The sequence below is a fragment of the Rutilus rutilus genome (genome assembly GCF_951802725.1).
Source record: "Rutilus rutilus genome assembly, chromosome: 10".
NCBI lineage: Eukaryota > Metazoa > Chordata > Actinopteri > Cypriniformes > Leuciscidae > Rutilus > Rutilus rutilus.
Window position 1 is genome coordinate 11647294 of NC_140215.1, and position 19334 is coordinate 11666627.

Sequence of the window (19334 nt, forward strand, 5' to 3'; positions counted from 1 at the left end):
AAAATATATGAAAGCATTGGCAATAATGTAATGCCTTGTTTTATATTTAGAGTGCTGTTGATGCAATATGCCACATAGACGTTTCACATTTTGTAGGTGTCCCATGTAGCAAATACTTTTTTCTTTTTTTTTACACAACAAAATGACACATGTTTGTAAACGTTACACATGTGCATTTAAATTATACTCTATTGTTCCACAGAAAAGGCTTCAGCCTAGTCCCAGACTAAAATGCATGTTTGAGCTGTTTTAAATGAAAGCAACTTGCACTGACATATTTTAAAATGCCAGTACCATTGTTTTGTCTCAAGACGCACACTGATGTTTTTTCTAAGGCACATTTATAAAAGCTCAAATGCCCTAATTGAACTAATCCTGGCTTAATCTATCTCGTCTGTGAAACCAGGCCTTTTTTTGACACTGCAGATGTCAAAACAAACCCAGATTAAACCAAATACATAACAAAATGGCAAGATATATAGCCATGTAAATTATTTTTTAAGTGACTATTTTCCCAAAATGAGGGGTTAGAGGCCTCAACTTGCCTTCAACTTTACTAATATAAATGATTACTTTAATACTGATTAGTTTAGTAATATGTTTACATTGTAAAAAAAGTCTATCATGCACCAAGTCACTGAAAAAAATTCTAGAGAAAACTGAACACTATTCTTACGATTTCTGCCATAAAGACAATTCTTACTTTATTATTATTATTATGATGAAGGGTCACATATGAAATGAAAACAAAATTAACACATTTTCAAAGTCAATTAGATTGTTTCCTTTAATATTTGATGTTGCATTATATACAGTCATTATGTTTCACAATGTGATGAAAAACATGTATAAAAAAAAAAAAAGTTTTGTCAAAACTGAGGATGTTGTAAGGAATGTGGGCTTGTACCTAGATGCAGAACTTTTCCAGACTAACCTCAAGGAGACTTCAACATGGCCATACTCATTTCATAAATTTAAGAATTATCCTCATTTACTCACCCTCATTGTCATTCCAAATCTTCAAAATATTTTGCAGAAGTCATAGATGTTTTTAAAGACATGAGGGTGAGTGAATGACAGATTTTATTTTTGGGGGTTAATTATCCCTTTGAGTAAACAATGGCAAAATGAAACATTTTCCACATTTCCAGATTGAAATCTGTTAGCTAATATTAATGAATTTTAAACTTAATTCATAATCACTATATCATCTATCCAAGGTGCCAGAAGCTCTGGACAGAAGTTTGTGTTTCTGTGGACAACAATACAGTGCCAAATCTAAAGCTAACATAGTGTGGCTCATCCCTTTATGTTGAACAATGTTAACCTTTTTGTGTCTACCTTAAGAGTTAAACATTTCCTGTGTGTATTAGTAGGAGCAGTGCCATCATCACATTTCTTCTTAGATAAATTGGGAAAGTGATCTCCACTATAGCAAAAAAACAGTGTAGAGGAGAGGTGTTTATATATAAAAAAAAAAAAAAACACTGACAAAACACACCTACACAGTATACAGTACATCTTAAAGTACATGTGTCTAAACAATAATCTTATTTAAATCATATGCATTTTCATCACCCCCATCTAGAATGGTGATGGGTGATGTTCTCACTACTGAAAATTCAGCATCCCACCCTGCAGCTTCTGCTGGGTCAAATATTTCAATCACAAAGATAAAACAGCATTGTATACCACACAACTGCATCATGAACTGTTGTTTACAAGGATGCACTGTATGATATAGAATAAAAATGAGAAAAAAAAACTCAATCTCATCAATGAGTGTCATTCTCTGTGATAATTATTTTAGATAAAGCCAGACCACAATCAGTCACCAGAAATCAGCACAGCAAGGTTTAACCGATGAAACTAAAAGAGAGTTTGTGGTCAGGACCCTTACAATGCAAATATCATCCATTAATATAGCACTCAAGTATAGCCACAGCTCTGAACCTCAACATTTAATTTGCTTTAAAAGTTCACAAAAGTGTTAAGGAACAAAAACAAATTATCTTTACCATTAATGTATTTAAACAAGTGATTAACAATGAATTTTAAAACACAGGGAAAAAATACTCATAAAATGATCACGTCTCTTAACATGTTAAGCGTGGACCAACAGACCTGAACACACCTGATCTGTGATCTGAGCTGCACCCCAAAATCAGTTTTTTTTTCTCTTCTCTTTCTCCCCCCCCCACTCACTCACTCACTTCCCCCCCCCCCCCCTCACAGGTACACCTATAAATCTGAGTTTAATCTACCAGAGGTCCTTCTTTATGGTATCAAGAGGCACCATATGTAGTGAAGGTAAAAAGTCTGAAAGCGAAATGTTTCACTGTCAGTCTGGGCAGGTAGACATATTGAATGGCCTAATCTGGTAGCCTATGGTAAAAAAAAGGTTCCTGTAGCTTGCAGTTGTTCCAACAACTGACAATTTAAAGATAACGGTCGAAATAAACCACTGAAATGAACATAGCTTCAAGTGTCCAAATGCTCAAACTCCTGCGAATAAACGCAGTTTCATTTACATGACAGAAACAAGCCTATGGCAGAGTTCATCCTTCATCCTAAATACGGGCCACAGGTGTCTATCATCAGGATTGTATACAAGATGAAGGAGGACAGCGGGTTACTGCAAAATAGTTAAAATAAAACACAAACAAGAGGTAAATACAAGCAACCAAGATAGAAAACGTTTAAATCAGTTCAAAATGACAGAACATTTACCCGTGTCTCATCATCTTCATCATCTGAAACATGTGGTCGTGCAATACGCATCTCCTCCTTGCTCTCTGCAATCTGTTTACATTTCTAAAAAAGATGATTTGGAAAAAATTTGTACTTGGTTATATATCATATAGTGCTGTCAAATTGATTAATTCATATATATATATATATATATATATATATATATATACAAATGTTTATGTTAAGAGTTGATTAATCGATTTGTTTGCACTAATACAATAACATTAAAAAATCTGGAGTCAGTACGATTTAAAAAAAAAAAATTTAATAGAAGACTTAAGGCCCGTGCACACCAGGATGATTATAGCGCGTGCTTATCGGCGCGTCTTTGTGTTCATACACAAGCTATTTTCACTGGCAATATACTATAATTTCAGCAGCTCCAGGCACGTGAACAAAAGCACTAATCTCATTGGTCGGCCAGTTATTAATGCTGTGCGGCAAACCAAAAAAACTAACCCGAGGTGGTTTTTTTTAAAAAAAAGAAGCTTTTACGCCTTTGCACGTCGGTGTGCATACTTGCACTGGTGCCCTTTGTTTAGTCAAAAGATAAAACAGCAGTTTAGTCAAAAGCGTGTGCGATAATCATCCCGGAGTGCACAGGCTTTTATGCTTACCATGGCTGCATTTATTTGATCGAAAATATAGTAAAAGCAGTAATATTGCACAATATTATTACAAATAAAAATGATTATTATTTGAAAATATAAGTAATCACTTTTTTTTTTTTTCAGGATTCTTTGCTGAATTGAAAGTTCAAAAGAAAAACATATATATATATATATATATATATATATATATATATATATATATATATATATATATATATATATATATATATATATATATAAAAGATCAGTGAACGAATTTAAAAGGCAGTCTTCTCTTAGTGTCGTGAACTAAGTGAAACGAACTACTCCACCCACCCGGTCACAGTAATTAAATGGACTCCTGCTGAATAAAAGTATTAATTAAACTAAAAAATACAAATAAAATCTTACTGACCCCAAAATACATGCATACATAATCTGATTCACTGAGCAACAAAAACAAATCTCACCTCTGTGAACTCCTTGATGCTAATGCTGTTTGCTTGTTGAGCCACTTTCCTCTTCACCTCCTCAATACTTGCCAGATTAGGTGTGGGTGCTGGAGGGGGCTTGTTGGTAATGGTAGGAAGGGGAGGCATCGGGGGCATAGAGGCCAGGGCACCCATGTTTGACAGAGCAGCGGTCATGGTTGCCGCAGTCATACTTGCCACGGCAGCGTTCATCGTCATGTTTGGCATTGCAGGCATACCTGGTATACCCATGGGCAGATTCATAGGTAAATTGGGCATGGGCAGTGGCAGAGGCAAAGACAAGGGGGTTGGAGCTGGGGTTGGCAGGGGTAACTGTAGAATTGCCTTCGGCTTGAGACTTTCAGGTATGGGCATTCCAGCTTTAGCACACATTGCAGCAGCATTAGCCTTCGCAATCTCCAACAGTTGATCTTTATCTGAAGGGAGAGGTAATTAAAGTTATTGTGATGTAGACAGACATTTCTTGCTATTAATTTGAAGTTAATATATTTCATTCATGCTAACAAGAAGGGGGAGCCAAGCAAAAAGCATATTTACCTAGGTCAGTGAGACGCGGTGGCGTCTTGCTAGAACTGCGCCGAGATCTTGAGTTGGACCTCCTCTTACGGAGAATCAAAATTGGGGAATGGCTTGGTTCACGTTTCCATCGATCTCGTCTGTCAAAAGATCGCCCTCTAAATGCTGGTCTCCTCCGGCGTGACACAGATCGTGACCTTCTGGATCGTGACTGACGGGCCCTTGACCGTGAACGAGATCTTCTCTTTCTAGCAGGGGAACGTGACTTGGACCTCCTTTTTCGAGCTGGTGATCTAGATTTTGACCGTTTCCGCTTGGGGGATTTTGATTTCGAGCGCTTTGTCCTTGTGTGAGATTTAGACCTTGATTTTGCCCTTCTATTGGCTGATCTTGATCGTGATCTCCTTTTCCGAACAGGCGACCGAGACTTTGTCCTTTTTTTACGACTATGTGAGGGAGACCTGGACTTGTGTTTTCTTGCAGGAGACCTTGACCTCCTCTTGCTGCTGACAGATTTTGACTTGGACCGCCTCTTCTTGGTGGAAGAAGCTGATCTTGAGCGCTTTCTTTGAACAGGTGACGTTCTGTTGGAGGACTTAGATTCTTTCACTGTATTTGGTGAAGGTGATCGTGAGCTCTCTGATCGATCATCTTCATCTGATCCTGCAGTGCCATGTTGAGGAACCGGCTCTGAGGACAATGATCTAGATCGGTTTGGTCTTCCTTCACATTCAGAGGGATTTTCGGGCTCCACTATTATTTTACATTGTGTGTCACATTCTGATGATGTTACGTCTTCATTTGATGGCTTTTGCACAGATGTACATTCAGTAGTCACTGGTTTCCATCCACCTATTGTCCCTTTTACTTCTAATTTTTCCTCCACAGCATCCAAAACTTCAAGTCTAGTCTCTGAGATTTCTTTTAAACTCTGATCCTTTAAGGACTCATCTTCTTTAGTGGGAGATTTAGAGTGTGCACTCTTAGTAGGGGACATACTTCTATCTGATGTTTGTCGCTCCCTGGAAATGGATCTAGATCTTGATGTGTTTCGCTGTGAAACTGACCTTGACCGTTTACCTTTTTGCTTTTTATCCATTCTTAATTTGGGGGATTCAGACTTTGAATTATGTGAGGATGACCGTGACTTTGATCTTTTACGTCGCTGAGGAGATACTGATTCTGACTTTGTGCTATGAGGGCTCCTAGATTTTGACCTCCTTTGAGGGACTGCAGGAGAACGTGACACAGAGGACCTGGAGCGTTGAGGGGACCGAGACTTAGTTCGACGTTTTGGGCTTCTTGAACCTGATCTTTTACGAATGGATCTTGATCTGGATCTTCTGTTTCTTCTCAATTGGGATCTAGATCGTTTAAGGATCACAACAGATCTTGAGCGTGCTCGCCTTGCTTTTCTGACAGATCTAGACCTGGACCGCCTCATCCGAGAAACAGGTGTCCTCTTACGAGAGCGAGACCTTGAGTGTCTTCCTCTCCGTAGAGATCTGGACCGTGATCTTGAGCGCCGATTCTTCCGTCGAGAAACAGATTGTTTTGATCTTGAGCGTGAATGTCTTGTTCTTCCAGTTGACCTAGATCTTGAGCGATGACCACGCCGTGGGGACCTGGTCCTAGATCTTCTGGTCTTTGTGCGAGACCTGGAAACAGAGCGATACCCTCTTCTTCCAGAGAGCGACCTTGACCTGCGCCCAGCTTTCTTTGTCACTTTAGATGGGGACCGTCCTGATGGAGACCTTGAGCTTCTTCGTTTTGTTCGATCCTTCCCACCAGAGGCAGACACAGACCTGTCCCTGGAAGATGATCTGTCATTATGACGCCCTGATTTACCCGTTGACTTCTTTGGGGTTCTGGAGCGACTATGTTTGCATTTCTTCCCTTTAGTGTCTGAAAGCGATCGTGACCTTGACCTGGAGAGGGACTTTTTTTTCTTTTCTTTCTGATTCCCATTTGCTTCCTTTAAGATGTCCTTCTGCACAGCTTGCTCTTTGTGCACATTCTCTTGCTTAGGGATGATATCAGGAAGTTCTTGAGCTTTACCAAAACTTTCATGTTCGCCAACAGCTTGCACTGTTATGTCCCTCTCTGGAATTAGTGCATTTGCAGGCTCAGGAGACATCTTTTTTTTCCCTCCTAGTTTGAAACTTTCTTCTTCACTGTGATCAGAAGTCATATCTCTCTTTTTATCTTCCAGTTGGAGTGTGCCATCTTTAAATTTGTCACTTGGGACTTTAGCTGCAGTAATAGGTGCCTTCTTGTCCAATTTTAAAGACTCCACCTGCATTTTTTGTGATTGTTTGGAGTCCAATTCCGATTCTGATCCTGATGCTGAGCTACTCCCCGATCTTGAGCGAGAGGAGGACTTTTTCTCTTGCTTTTCCTCCTCTTTCCGCCTTCTTTTTTTCTTCTTTTTCCCAACACGGTGTTTTTGCTTTTTAACCTTGGCATCAGCTTCCACATCACTGAGGTCTGTAAGGACATATAATTGTAATTTTACTCTTCAGATTTAAAGTCTCACTGAATTCACAGTACATTGGTTTAAATTTGAGCATACATATGTAATAATTTGCCAGATTGTCTGTTACTCATTGTATTGACGAGAACATATGCATATACCTTCTGTACAGTTTTTTGTAGCATCAGTCTCAGGGTTAGATAAGCCATCTTTTTTAACACTGTAACAAAAGAAAATACTTAATTTAATATAAAAGAAACAAAGTATCAAGGGGGAAAAAACACACAATGTTGCCAAGCAACCAAACAAAATCTCACCTTGTTCTTGTTCGGGAATCTCCATCTGACTCTACTCCAGATTCAGAGCTACTGTCTTTTTCACCCTTACGCTTCTTACGTTTCTTCTTACTTTTGTGTTTCTTATGTTTCTTGTTTTTCTTTTTGGGGGTCTCACTCCCATCCTTAACATTAATGGCTTCATATGGAACAGCAGTCTCAGATGGCTCATCATCTGTGTGGTAAGACAATGTTTACAAACATATTTATCTGAACATAACTACAGTATGAAATAAGTTATATAATATTCTAAAAGTTAAGAAAGTTATATTTAAAAGTTATATGACAATTCAGACTTTACCATCTCTCTTCGTCAGATAAATCACATATGGTACTACTGAAAATGTTTGAATATATGAAGACATGGAAAGCTCTCACAATCTTTTACTAACAACCATTTCGCCATGATCAACTTTCAGTTTCCACGTTTTAACACTGCGACTCTATAAAGGGCTAAAACTTAATAACATACCAGGACCAGTGTTCACTGCACTCTCCATTTCAAAAACTGGTTTAACTGATTCCCAATCTCAATTTCGGTAACAATTTCTGTTGTCTTTGCTCCGTAAATCAGGACAAAACGTGTTGACCCTCAGTTTTCACTCTGAAAGGAAAAACAAATACATAACCAACTTTAAGGGATAGTTCATCCTTAAATTGTTCCAAACCTGTTTGCATTTCTTTCTTCTGCTGACCACAAAAGATGTTTTGAAGAATGTACAGTTAATGGGTATGGGGGAAAAATATTATGGAAGTTAATGGCTACCATCAACTGTTTGGTTACCCATATTCTTCAAAATATATATTTTTGCGTTCAGCAGAAGAAAGAAATTCGTACAGGTTTAGAACAACTTGAGGGTGAGTAAATGACAGATTTTTCATTTTTGGGTGAACTCTCTCTTTAACCTTACTCATAGCTTACTGTTCAGTCTAATGTAACCTATACGCATACATTGTCATTAAATATTGCTTTATTAAGGTAACAGGGATTTGATGCAGCTGAGAAGCCTGCACAACTTTAACAAATATATAAATAAAAAAACAAATAAAAAACAAAAATGCATGGCTCAAGAAAAAAACATGACTGATCATAAACATGTTTTATACAACTATTTGTTTACTGTGATACATTGTTGTGAATTTTGCTTATGTCACCAAAGGAGTGTGATGAGATTGTCACCACAGCAAAAAAGATTTATTATAGTCTTGGGAGGCATCAGTTTGAAAATTAATCAAATCACCATGTGCCATTATTTATAAGTGTTAACACTTATAAGTGTTAATAAAGTTATAGCGTCATAAATATACTGATTTTTTAAAAATGCATCCAGAGAAAATATTGGAAGTACAAGTACAAATTTGAACGGCTGGGCCAAAAACCTTAGAAAAAAAAACATATGTGACTAATATAAAGACTGAAAGTATTTATTGGACCCACTAGGCTGAATACATAGAGCTTCTTTGCACTCAATAAGCAGGGCTGTTGCATAATAACATAAGCCTGGTAAATCACTTTTTGAATCACAATTTAAAAAAAGACGGCTTTTGAACCATGCAGTGAATCAGGTCTAATTCTTTATATAATTTATGATGTTGCAGGAGGGTACTGAAACAGCATAATGGATGTGACTAGGATAGTAACTATGATAATAGTGAATTAAATGCATCTTTCAACTGAAGGTCAACTTATCACTAGCATTGTCTTTCAAACAAATTACCTCCAAGCTTTACACAAATTTACCATGGTACCACCATTTTATTTAACCACAGTTTCACCCAAACTAACATAAATACTAGGCCTATAGTTATGTTACTGTAAAATCACAAGGGGAATAATTATTATTTTTTTTTTTATCTGTAATATATCTGTTTGACTTGTGGCTAGAAGTATATTGCCCATGAAAGTATCCAATTTTAATTGTATTACAAACTATGGCTTTTGTGGCTAATTTAAGTGGATTATGTTACCACACTCAATTACGACCCATAACAAAATCTTACCATCGTAACCATAGTTTGGCCCCAATATACTACTGTAAAAATCACAATAAATTAAATGGATCTAATGTAAATGTGTAAAGTGCCTTATCCTTAATTTTAGATTTGCAAATATACAAATATTGCATTTTACTACATTAAATGAGTGCTAGAGTTAAGCATGCTGACTAGCTTAGTGTTTGTTTGTTTTTTAACGCCATGCCAGGTTTTGTGGATATTGTGGATACTCCAATGATAAAGAGTTTTGACAGAAAGAACATGTTGGTGGATCTTCTCGTAGCATTTAAAAACTTGTGTCATCCTGGAATGGCATATTCTGCAACGGGTATAAACAATCTGGTCCCATTGGTTTGAGAATTACTAGCTTAGTGAAGAGACTGAATGAATTAGGCATATATATTTGTTGATTATATTACATATATTGTTTTAATATTATTCACCTCATGAAGAGATGACAGTTTTATGAACGTTTAACTATATAAGATATAGATATAAATAGGTTCTAATACATGGAAAACCGAATCGATGCAGGACATACAATATTCATACTATTCTAGAATAGCGACAATAAAGGCATTAGTAGCGGTATACAGTATATAAGTACGATATACAGATCTGGATCATATATATATATACATACACATACACACACACACACACACACACACACACAGATATATTATATATGTTTTGTTAACGGGATGTAAACATACAACCGACAGTAGTAACTAGTAGCAATTTAGAATAGAGAATTCCCAGTATAGTCTAATATAGTTTGGTATTCCCATAATATAGATACCGCAGTCGGTGGTGTTTTTACAAACAGTTACTCAGTAATTATTCAAATAGTAAATTTTACTACGTTAAAATAGTGCTATTAAAAGAGACGCAGATAAGCACGCCGACTAGTACGGTGCACGAGACATGATGATTGGTTGTTTTGATATTATTCACTTCATGATTAAAAGACACAGTTGTAAGTACGTTTTAAAATGGACACAAGATAAACATGCTTACTGTTAAATGTATACGCCTATAGTATTTCTTACGTGATTGTTTTCGCGTCGTTTCATTCAGAAGAGACTCAGAATGGAGACTCGTCACCCGCGCGGCTAACTCGGCACGCGTATCCTACAAAGGGTAACCCAACATGCGTGTTCTGCAAACTGCGTAGGCTGCTCATTTACAGGTACTGTATAATTCATCTGTTTGGTTGGATATTACATTACGTGTGCGCAGAAAGTAGTTACGCGTCGAAAAATGCTGTTGGTTGAGCGTTTCGCGGAACACGCGGACAAAGGCTCGTTAGCTTGTATTAGCTTAGCATCACACTCGCAACAAGCTTTACAACAAACAAACCACGCGCGTCTGTATAACAGCTCAGTGATTTTCGTCATATTCTTAAAGCAGACATTATTTTTGAGAAATATTTCACCCACTAATACTCACCTATGTTGTTGACTTCTTGATAGGTTTCAGTTACGAAACCACGAGAAAGTTGCTCGCTGTTGGTCGCCATGACATTTACAGCACAGTCAGTCCGCCAGTATCCCAGAAACGCATGAAACAGCAGGAACCCCAAGACTTCTTCGCTTGTCTGTTGCTTAATCTACAGGCACAGAGCGGCATCTAGTGTCATCTTACTGAACTCACATTCACACCAGCTTTCCTACAGATTTTGACCAGATCTGGTAACTTTACCATAGATAGATAGATAGATGGAGGTGAAACTCGAAAAATTTGTATATCGTGCAAAAGTTCATTTATTTCAGTAATCCAACTTAAAATGTGAAACTAATATATTATATAGACTCACTCATTACATGCAAAGTGAGACATTTCAAGCCTTTATTTGTTATAATTTTGATGATTATATGGCTTACAGCTTATGAAAACCCCAAATTCAAAATCTAATTTAACAAATAAAGGCTTGAAATATCTCACTTTGCATATAATGTGTCTATATAATATATTAGTTTCACCTTTCATGTTGAATTACTGAAATAAATGAACTTTTGCACGATATTCACATTTTTCGAGTTTCACCTGTAGATAGATAGTCAAGTCACATTTATTTATATAGGCCTAGTGCTTTTTACAATACAGATTGTTTCAAAGCACCTTTATAGTGATGACAGGAAAATAATGCAACAAAGTTTGTTTCCAGAAGAAAATAGCGTCACAGCCCAGCTTAAGTTCAGTGATGTTTCATTTTTGTTGTAAAAAAGTTATTAATTTAGTTTATTTATATAGCCACTCTGGAGAAAACCGCGACGTCATCGTCCAGGGGCCTGAACCATGATGGATTAGTTTCGAGTTGACCAAACCAATCCAACCAGGCTTTGTTGGTACCATGATGCTGATCATCAACTTTCTCTGTCAACTCAGGCTTTGATCCTGAGTTTAGGCGTGACATCAGTAGCAAACAGCCAATCACATGCTGAGAAAGAGTGAAACTCATTAAAAACTAATTGAAATTCATTTTCGAGAGAGAAGCAGCACAATTCACTTATTAAATTAAAGTATTACAATATTAAGAATGTAAACAAATTTACTCAGCAATAAGAAAATAGCTGTCTATGAAAGAGGACAACTAAAAGAAAAAGTCTTGCTACTGTATATCAGTGCAAGTAAAAGTTGTGAAGTTAGTTTATACAGTTGATAAAGGTATAGAGAGAATTGAACATTTAAGCTCACATGTAGTAATTTTATAGCATCATCTATTGATTCTAAAGTGTATTTATATTACCTTTACCTATTTATTCATTTAAACTCTGCGTAATACTAATTGGTGAACTAAAATTGTACATGTGTGATCGATTAAGGGTATAATAATTACATAAATAATATCTAAATCATACAAATTTATTATTCTAAATAAGCATTACTAAAAGCCAGTCGATTTTGTCTTTAAAAATAATTTGCTACGTAGTGACCTCTAATTTGAAACAAGTGGAGTGACTTTATCGCATCAGACATGTGTCACTTTGCTCACAGCTGATTGGTCCAAGTTCGGTTTGCAACCTCTTACCTGGAACATAACCTGCCCCGGACCAGGTTAGCCATGGAGCGTGAGTTACTATGGTAATGAACACTGCTAAAAGCCAAACCACTTTCATGGTGCTTAAAAACTGCAGGGTTGGCACAAACTAAACTGAAACATACCTGGCTAGCCACCTAAACCGGCTTCATGGTATATAGGCCCCAGCTCAGTTCAGTTCATGGTGTCAATGCAGGCAGATCAATAATATTGTTGAATATTAAATTAAATGTCCCCAACTAAGCAAGCCAAAAGCCAATGGCAACAAACGGGAAAAAAGGCGATCTACCAAAATAGATAGATAGATTTTGTTTGGTTAATTTATTCATTTAAATAAAATATGGCCTATAATGAAATTCATCAGTATTAAAACCTGGCCCCCATACATGCTATAAAAGTACACTACTACTCATATATTAGGAGGAAGTGTCAGAACTGGTATCCCCTAAAAAAAAAATATATATATATATATATATATATATAGCTGCATTTAGGCAGGAAATGCATTTATAATTTGTGTTGCCAATTTTCTGCATATTTGTGCATTATGCACAAATCCAATAAATGTTTATTTGATTTATAAAAGTCAATGATATTATATTGAGACTTTAATAAGAAAACAGCAGCAGAGGCAAGAACATCAAACATTTCCTGGGTGTTTGATGTTTTTTTGCCCTCGGGTGCTCTTTGATAAAGGAATTCATAATTTTTCTGTCTGAACATGAAAATGTGATTTAGTTGAGGAAACACTTTCAAATGGTAAAAGGTTGTTGTGTACAGTGCAGTTTCCTGCAGAGGGCAGTGTAAGACCATGAGAGAACTACAGAAACATTAAATCAGGTGTAGATACGCCTTCATGACTCCAGGGCCCCATAATGGTGGGGGAAGCTCTTCTCTCGGATGCTGAAATAATATGACATTTGATGCACATCTCATCTCCAAATTCTAAATAGAATTGGACTGTTTCTGTTTAGCAAAAGATCGTTGTCTTGTCAGAAGCCAGGCATTTTGGGTCTCACGAGGTATGCAGGCCAGTTTAAATGAGATCCCTTACTCAACAACAGCACAGCACAACAACTATCTATCTATCTATCTATCTATCTATCTATCTATCTATCTATCTATCTATCTATCTATCTATCTATCTATCTATCTATCTATCTATCTATCTATCTATCTATCTATCTATCTATCTATCTATCTATCTATCTATCTCAAAGTTTAAAACTTTATTCAAAACATTTAAATAAGGCTTTGTGAAGCTAACTTTCAAGTTTATCTTAATAAATAGCTTTCAAGGTAAAAATAAGTTACATTGATATATTTAAATGCCATTTCATATTAATTATATTTCCTTACATTCAAAATGAAGCTATGCATAGTTTCATTTATTTAATTAAAATTTAAAAGGCATTCTCAATTTAAAATATAAATATAGATAATATGATTTTTCTATCAATTAAATGTAATGGAAATACTGTACAGATATATTAGGGGGAAAAAAAGTCTGTCATTTAATGGTGGGTCACAGATAACCTTTTGGGGTATTGCTGATGTAATGAACGTGATGTATGTACATGAATTATATACTGTAGAAAACAAAGCCCAATTTGTTGCCCAAGGACATGCAGTATCATTTTAAATCAATTGAGGGAGCACTTGCATCGTGCTGCAATATTTGTTCTTCCTCTGAATTAAAACAAGAAAGACCGCTAACAATTATGAGCTCACTTGACACAACTAATTAGAACATAGCATTAAGCATTTCATTTGAATTATTTTAGCAATGAGAAGCAAGGAACATTGTTTAAAGTGCAAGATGGGTTGTGATGTTGAACTGGGTTTCACTGAATGGCTAAGGTCGCTGCATGAGGTTGTTAACTTATCTCATTGCAGCAGTTGCCTAGGTAACAGTTTGAGTTTTTCCGATAAGCCCATGCAAGTGTTATAAAAGTCTCAGAGGTGAAAAATTGGAAACCCCCCTTGAAACCTTTGGGAAAAGATCTGCACAGTAAAAGTTTCTCAATACCCAATGCAACAGAGATTTTGCTGAGAAGAGACGAGTACTTCAGGTGTCAGTGAGGATCAATATATCGCAGATGTTTAGTGTTACATGACGTCACTAAGATTTTGTGTATGCTAACAAACTCTTGATCTTTGTAATCCATCAACTCAGCATTTTTAAGATGGATACCATCATGTATTCAACATGAATGAACATATTTGTTGATCCTGGAACAACATTCCAATCAACCAATCAGATTTGACCAATCAGGCCTCTGAATGAGTTTTGAATGAATTACTATTTCCTGGAAACATTAACTAATGTAATTTCAGGAGAAGCCATCTTATTTCACTAAGTTGCTTTTACAACATGCACATTATAAAAGCTCCCAAGAGCTAAATCAGATTCCATTTAGACTGTTTCTGTTTTGTTTTTTTTTTTCTGCTCAATAGCACATTAATGACTTGCTTTTAGGGCTTCAACACAACATGGAGTCATTTAGATATTAGAAACACACCGTTTATTACACATGCCCCACACAGGGGTTTAATCCAAGTATACTGCAGGGAACTGTCAGTCTGTCCAGTTTTGCAGTAATTCTCAAACTGTAACCTTTTGGAATGAATAACCTGTCAGACATTTGAGTACAGCCTAAAATGGCAGTTGTATTTAAAGACAATTTTGGCTTTCGATTGGCAAATTAGTTTACTTCTCCTTTCATTTGATGTTCTGTAACACTTCAATGGTTGGTCTAAATCCCTTCATACCTGAGAAGTAATTTATGTCAGTTAGACTCTTTAAATAGAGATATCTGACACTGCAGTTTCACTATTCATTTGCAGAACGTTCATATTTGTAGTGCCACTTATTGGCGTGTTAAAGGGCGATTTTAAACGACCCCATATTAACATGCCAACACTAATAATGTACTGTGGGAGAGGAGAGAGGAGAAATAATGGCTCTGGGTGCTCTGTTCTGAAGACACAACACCTTGTTGCCTGAGGGAACAGATACACTGGGTAGGCAATTAAAGTTTGAATTACATGCTCACATCATTCCACATGAGTCTACGCTCAAAGAGTCATACTCACTTTCATGATCAGTCATCACTGCATAACATCCTGCCTCTATTTTCAGATGCCTCTCAGCAGGACTGTGGAAAAGGGAACGTTTTTCACATTTCAAGGAAAGTTAAATGAATGTAATTGCCATCTTTTTGCAGTTCTTTTTCCAGTGCAAGATACAGTAAAGTACTCAGTCAGCTTAGCTCAATTCAATAATGTGTGTTGCTATGGCTTATGTTATTTGATAACTATATGGATATGTATAGTATAGGTTGGTGTCATGTATAGAATTGATCAGGGGTTTTTCCAATTTTTAAATACCAAGGACCCACAAACATGATCTTCTTGCATATGTATTGTCATATACAGACCCAAAAAGAAAGAGTGACAACGACATATTATTTAGAATATTTATTTAAATAAGTGTATATAAATTATTTCGAAAATTTTACTTACTGTGTATAAAATATAAAAAATAGTATTAGATTTCTCTAAAAATCTAGACTAAAATAGGAACAATTCATATTTGGTAACAAAATAATCTCAATCACTTAAGCATGCCTGTAAATCAAACAGTGAAGTGTGTTCAAACTTTTGACTGTTAGTGTTTAAATGTTTATGAGGATCAGATGAAGACGTGTTGACTGTTATTTGCTTTTGCTGTGGTGATTAAAAAGCAAACTATAAAATATGGTTTATGGTGGTTTGTATAACTTTTTATGAGACATTGGCATCCACAAATGGACGTAAATAATGATGACAATATTTGAATCATTTTGACGCCTGATTTAATGTGTATTTTTTCTGTGCAATTCTTGTTTTATTGATGACATTATTTGATTAGACTGCAATACAGAGAGCCGGTTAACACAGGACTAGGCAGTAATTCATATCCCGTTTGTTCGGACAGACCTTTAAATGGAATATGGGGTCTGTTTTATTATTTTGTGACACATTTAGATTTATTTGAACCTCTACATTTACATTTCATCTCTCAAACCTCTGTGGCTGGAATAGCAGATTGTTTCTGTAATATTAGAGTAGTCTGTGGCCATGAAACGAAACATATTATGATAAACTGCAGCAGTTTGATGGACATTTAATCCAGACGAGTCTAGTGTGAGAACATGACGTTATATTGAATTACCCACATCCTCAGTGGGCAAGATGCAATTAAGCTATGTAAAAAGAGAGAGCATGTGTGGTCTGTAGAGGAAGGTCAAGGGGGTGAGTGGTGTATGATTTCTAATCACTGCAATGGTGACACCATTTCAGACAATCGTAGCTACAATTAGAACTGACAAATCAACTATTATATCATAACGTCAGCCATTACTGTCGTTGTTTTTTTGATGTAAAGCAGTTAGTGTTTCGTATAAGTTTCCAGGCTAAAGTTCCTCTCATGTATGCGCTCAGGTTCTGGGTATACAGGGCGTACATGTTATTCAAAAATAGAATGATTTTTTGTCTTTTTGTGGAACAGAGATTTTCTTGGGAACAGAAGTGCTTCAATGTCATTGTGTCCTTATTGCCTACAATTTTCTTCTATCATACTGAAGTTTTCCAGATAATTTAGTAGTTTGACAATAAAGCATTTTTCTCACATTTTGGATCACCCAAAGCACAAAAAGCCATGAAATGGATGAAAACAAAAAAGAACCCTGCGTTCATTCATTCTTAGCACCACAAACAGACATGGTAATATTTCCAAACATGTATATTGTGCTTAGGATGTTGCATATTTCAATTCGCAGCTGTGCTCACAAAAGCCAAATGAGGCATATCATCTGTATGTTTTATTACTCAGAAAGTAAAACCAGGTTTTCAAAAGAGGCCTATGATGAGCACCTGGCAAATGAGTTTCTTCTTTCACCTGCAGGTTGTGTCTCTCACACTCGTTTATATTCAGTGCTGTAGGCTTTGTATGAAGTCATAAACCTGCACTTTCTGCTGCTGAGATTATTGGCAGCAGCAGATGGGCCGATGTTTATGGCTTCATAAAAACCCGTCTCGAGCACCGTCTCTTCTGGTGCTGTCAATGACGTGTGTGCCTTATGTTCTCATGTCCCTCATATAGTACTGCTGATGTTTAGTAAGCAGAGAATGAAAATGAAATGAAGGCAGAGTAACAGTGAGTAACATGAATCAGGTCAGCTCTGTCCAGAACTGCCCTCTTCCTCTCCTTCAAGGCAAATGCATTAGTTCAACTACAACGGAGAAAAAAATGCTCACAAACATTTTTTTAAGAACAATTTGTCGAGTGATGTTTCTGGAGCAGCTAAATGTTATGTAAATGGGTCAATTATTTATTCATGCTGAAAGAAAATAGCAACGATCTCACCTCTGACCCTCGAGGGTTTATGGAACATTATGATCTGTTTCAGGACTGGGAATATGAGAATTATAAACACTGATAGCTAACTACATGAATACACAATTATGCTTAAACATTTGTGGTCCAGTTTTGGAACCTAGAGGCAATTAACTCAGGCTGCAGGCTTATATCTGATGTTGAAATTACATTTATTTGGTCTATACCGTTTATTAGTAGTGTTTGTGTGTGTGTGTTTAGTTTGTACTACAATTTTTAGTGTGGCACCTTTCTGCAGACAAAAAAACAACATCTTCTGTTAAGGCAATAAAATACATCTGTTAATTTTACAGAACTCTCATAAACTTTTTTCATGGTGGTTTATTAAAATGTGTTTTCGGTGAAAATCTGTACGGCACAGCTAGGTGCCATACAAAATTAGATAGATAGACAGACAAAGTCTCTGCTAGATGCACTCACTCAGCAGCAATGGCCAGACACAAGGCTTTTGCTCAAGTATACTCTGTTTATGTCAATCTCAAGCCTCAGTGACAAGAATAAGTTGCTGTATTGATCCCTCCCAGACTGTGCTCTACATGTTATAGAAGTGTAATAGAAGAAATAATGAGAAGGATGGAATCAATGAGTATCCTATGATCTTTATTGATTATTGTGTGATCTTCCTAATATATTAAACTCTATTCTAAATTGTTCTCTTTGGTATTTATGAAATAGTCAAGCCTTATTGGAATAGCTCTAGGTTTTGAGACAAACAAACCAAAAGGATAAACCCAAACATGCTCACATCTGTCTAATTTCACTATGGCCTTCTGCCATTTTTTTTTTCTGACTTACTTATTTGAATCTATCATAACAGAATCAACTCATTTTAAAAGAGCTTAATCCTCTTTAAAGTCCATCAGAACCCCATAGAGCACAGAAAACTGCTGAAGTTCATAACCTTAACGAATGCTAAGCTCCAATTTAATTCCAAGGTATGGTCAATAAAAACATTGGTCAATGAGTGACCTTAAGGCGAGACTCCCCAGGTGAATAGGGTAAAAAAGATATCACCATACTTCACCAGTTGATTGATTACATTAATAATAGCAAACATTTTATGTATTTCAAGTTTTCTGAAATTGTATGTTTAAATATGCAAATGAGGCGTTGTCTAATTAAATATGCACTAATTTGCATACATTTCTAGAACAAAAATCTGAACACTGGATGAAGTCAGGTTAAAAAGTATTGTTTCATTTATTTGATATATTAGAGCCAAAGGTTTTTTTACAGAGGGAATTTTTGGATATCTCTATTTATCAGATACTGTCAACAGCCAACAATATTTTTAGGAATAAAATGTTGTATAAAATCAGGCAAATTATATATGAACAAACCCCTTTGTAAGAACCTTTATAATATAGATAAGAATAAAACTGTAAAGTTTGGTGTATATATAAGTGTATATAAGTGTTACTGAAGTGGAGATTTCTGGAACTCATTTTGAGAAAACGGCCTTTAAAGATATACTGTAATTGAAGTCTCTACAGACGCAAATAGATAACGTACTCTAAAAGATACAGTTCAAAGTGTATTTTGGATGTTTTCTGTCCACTAGTCTGAAAAAAACACTTTATGGAAAGCCAAAAAGCCCAAAACCTCAAAATTGACAGATGCATGAAAAAAACACTGTTTTTTCCTGTATAGTGTCTCCCCTTAAATATACATTAATTAGATGCTTGAAAAATAAGCCTTTT

At 36.1% G+C, this 19334-nt stretch overlaps 1 protein-coding gene across 1 annotated transcript; it reads right to left on the reverse strand.

Moving 5' to 3' along the window:
• Window positions 1-769: 769 nt before the first annotated feature.
• sona (SON DNA and RNA binding protein a) lies at window positions 770-10840 on the reverse strand. Its single transcript, XM_084421014.1, has 8 exons — window positions 10604-10840; window positions 7629-7760; window positions 7139-7331; window positions 6983-7041; window positions 4370-6835; window positions 3812-4248; window positions 2731-2814; window positions 770-2635 (listed from the first exon to the last, which is right to left on the reverse strand). The coding sequence occupies exons 2-8, from the start codon at window positions 7654-7656 to the stop codon at window positions 2633-2635; spliced, it is 3270 nt and encodes a 1089-aa protein (XP_084277140.1). The 5' UTR covers window positions 7657-7760; window positions 10604-10840; the 3' UTR covers window positions 770-2632.
• Between the last annotated feature and the right edge of the window lie 8494 nt (window positions 10841-19334).

Bases quoted from the DNA above. Each gene is read 5' to 3' on its own strand.
- sona (XM_084421014.1), bottom strand. From the start codon at position 7,656: ATGGAGAGTGCAGTGAACACTGGTCCTG. The intron at 7,332-7,628 runs GTATGTTATTAA...CTTACCACACAG, and splicing joins TGCAGTGAACACTGGTCCTG to ATGATGAGCCATCTGAGACT. The intron at 6,836-6,982 runs GTATATGCATAT...ATGTCCTTACAG, and splicing joins TACAAAAAACTGTACAGAAG to ACCTCAGTGATGTGGAAGCT.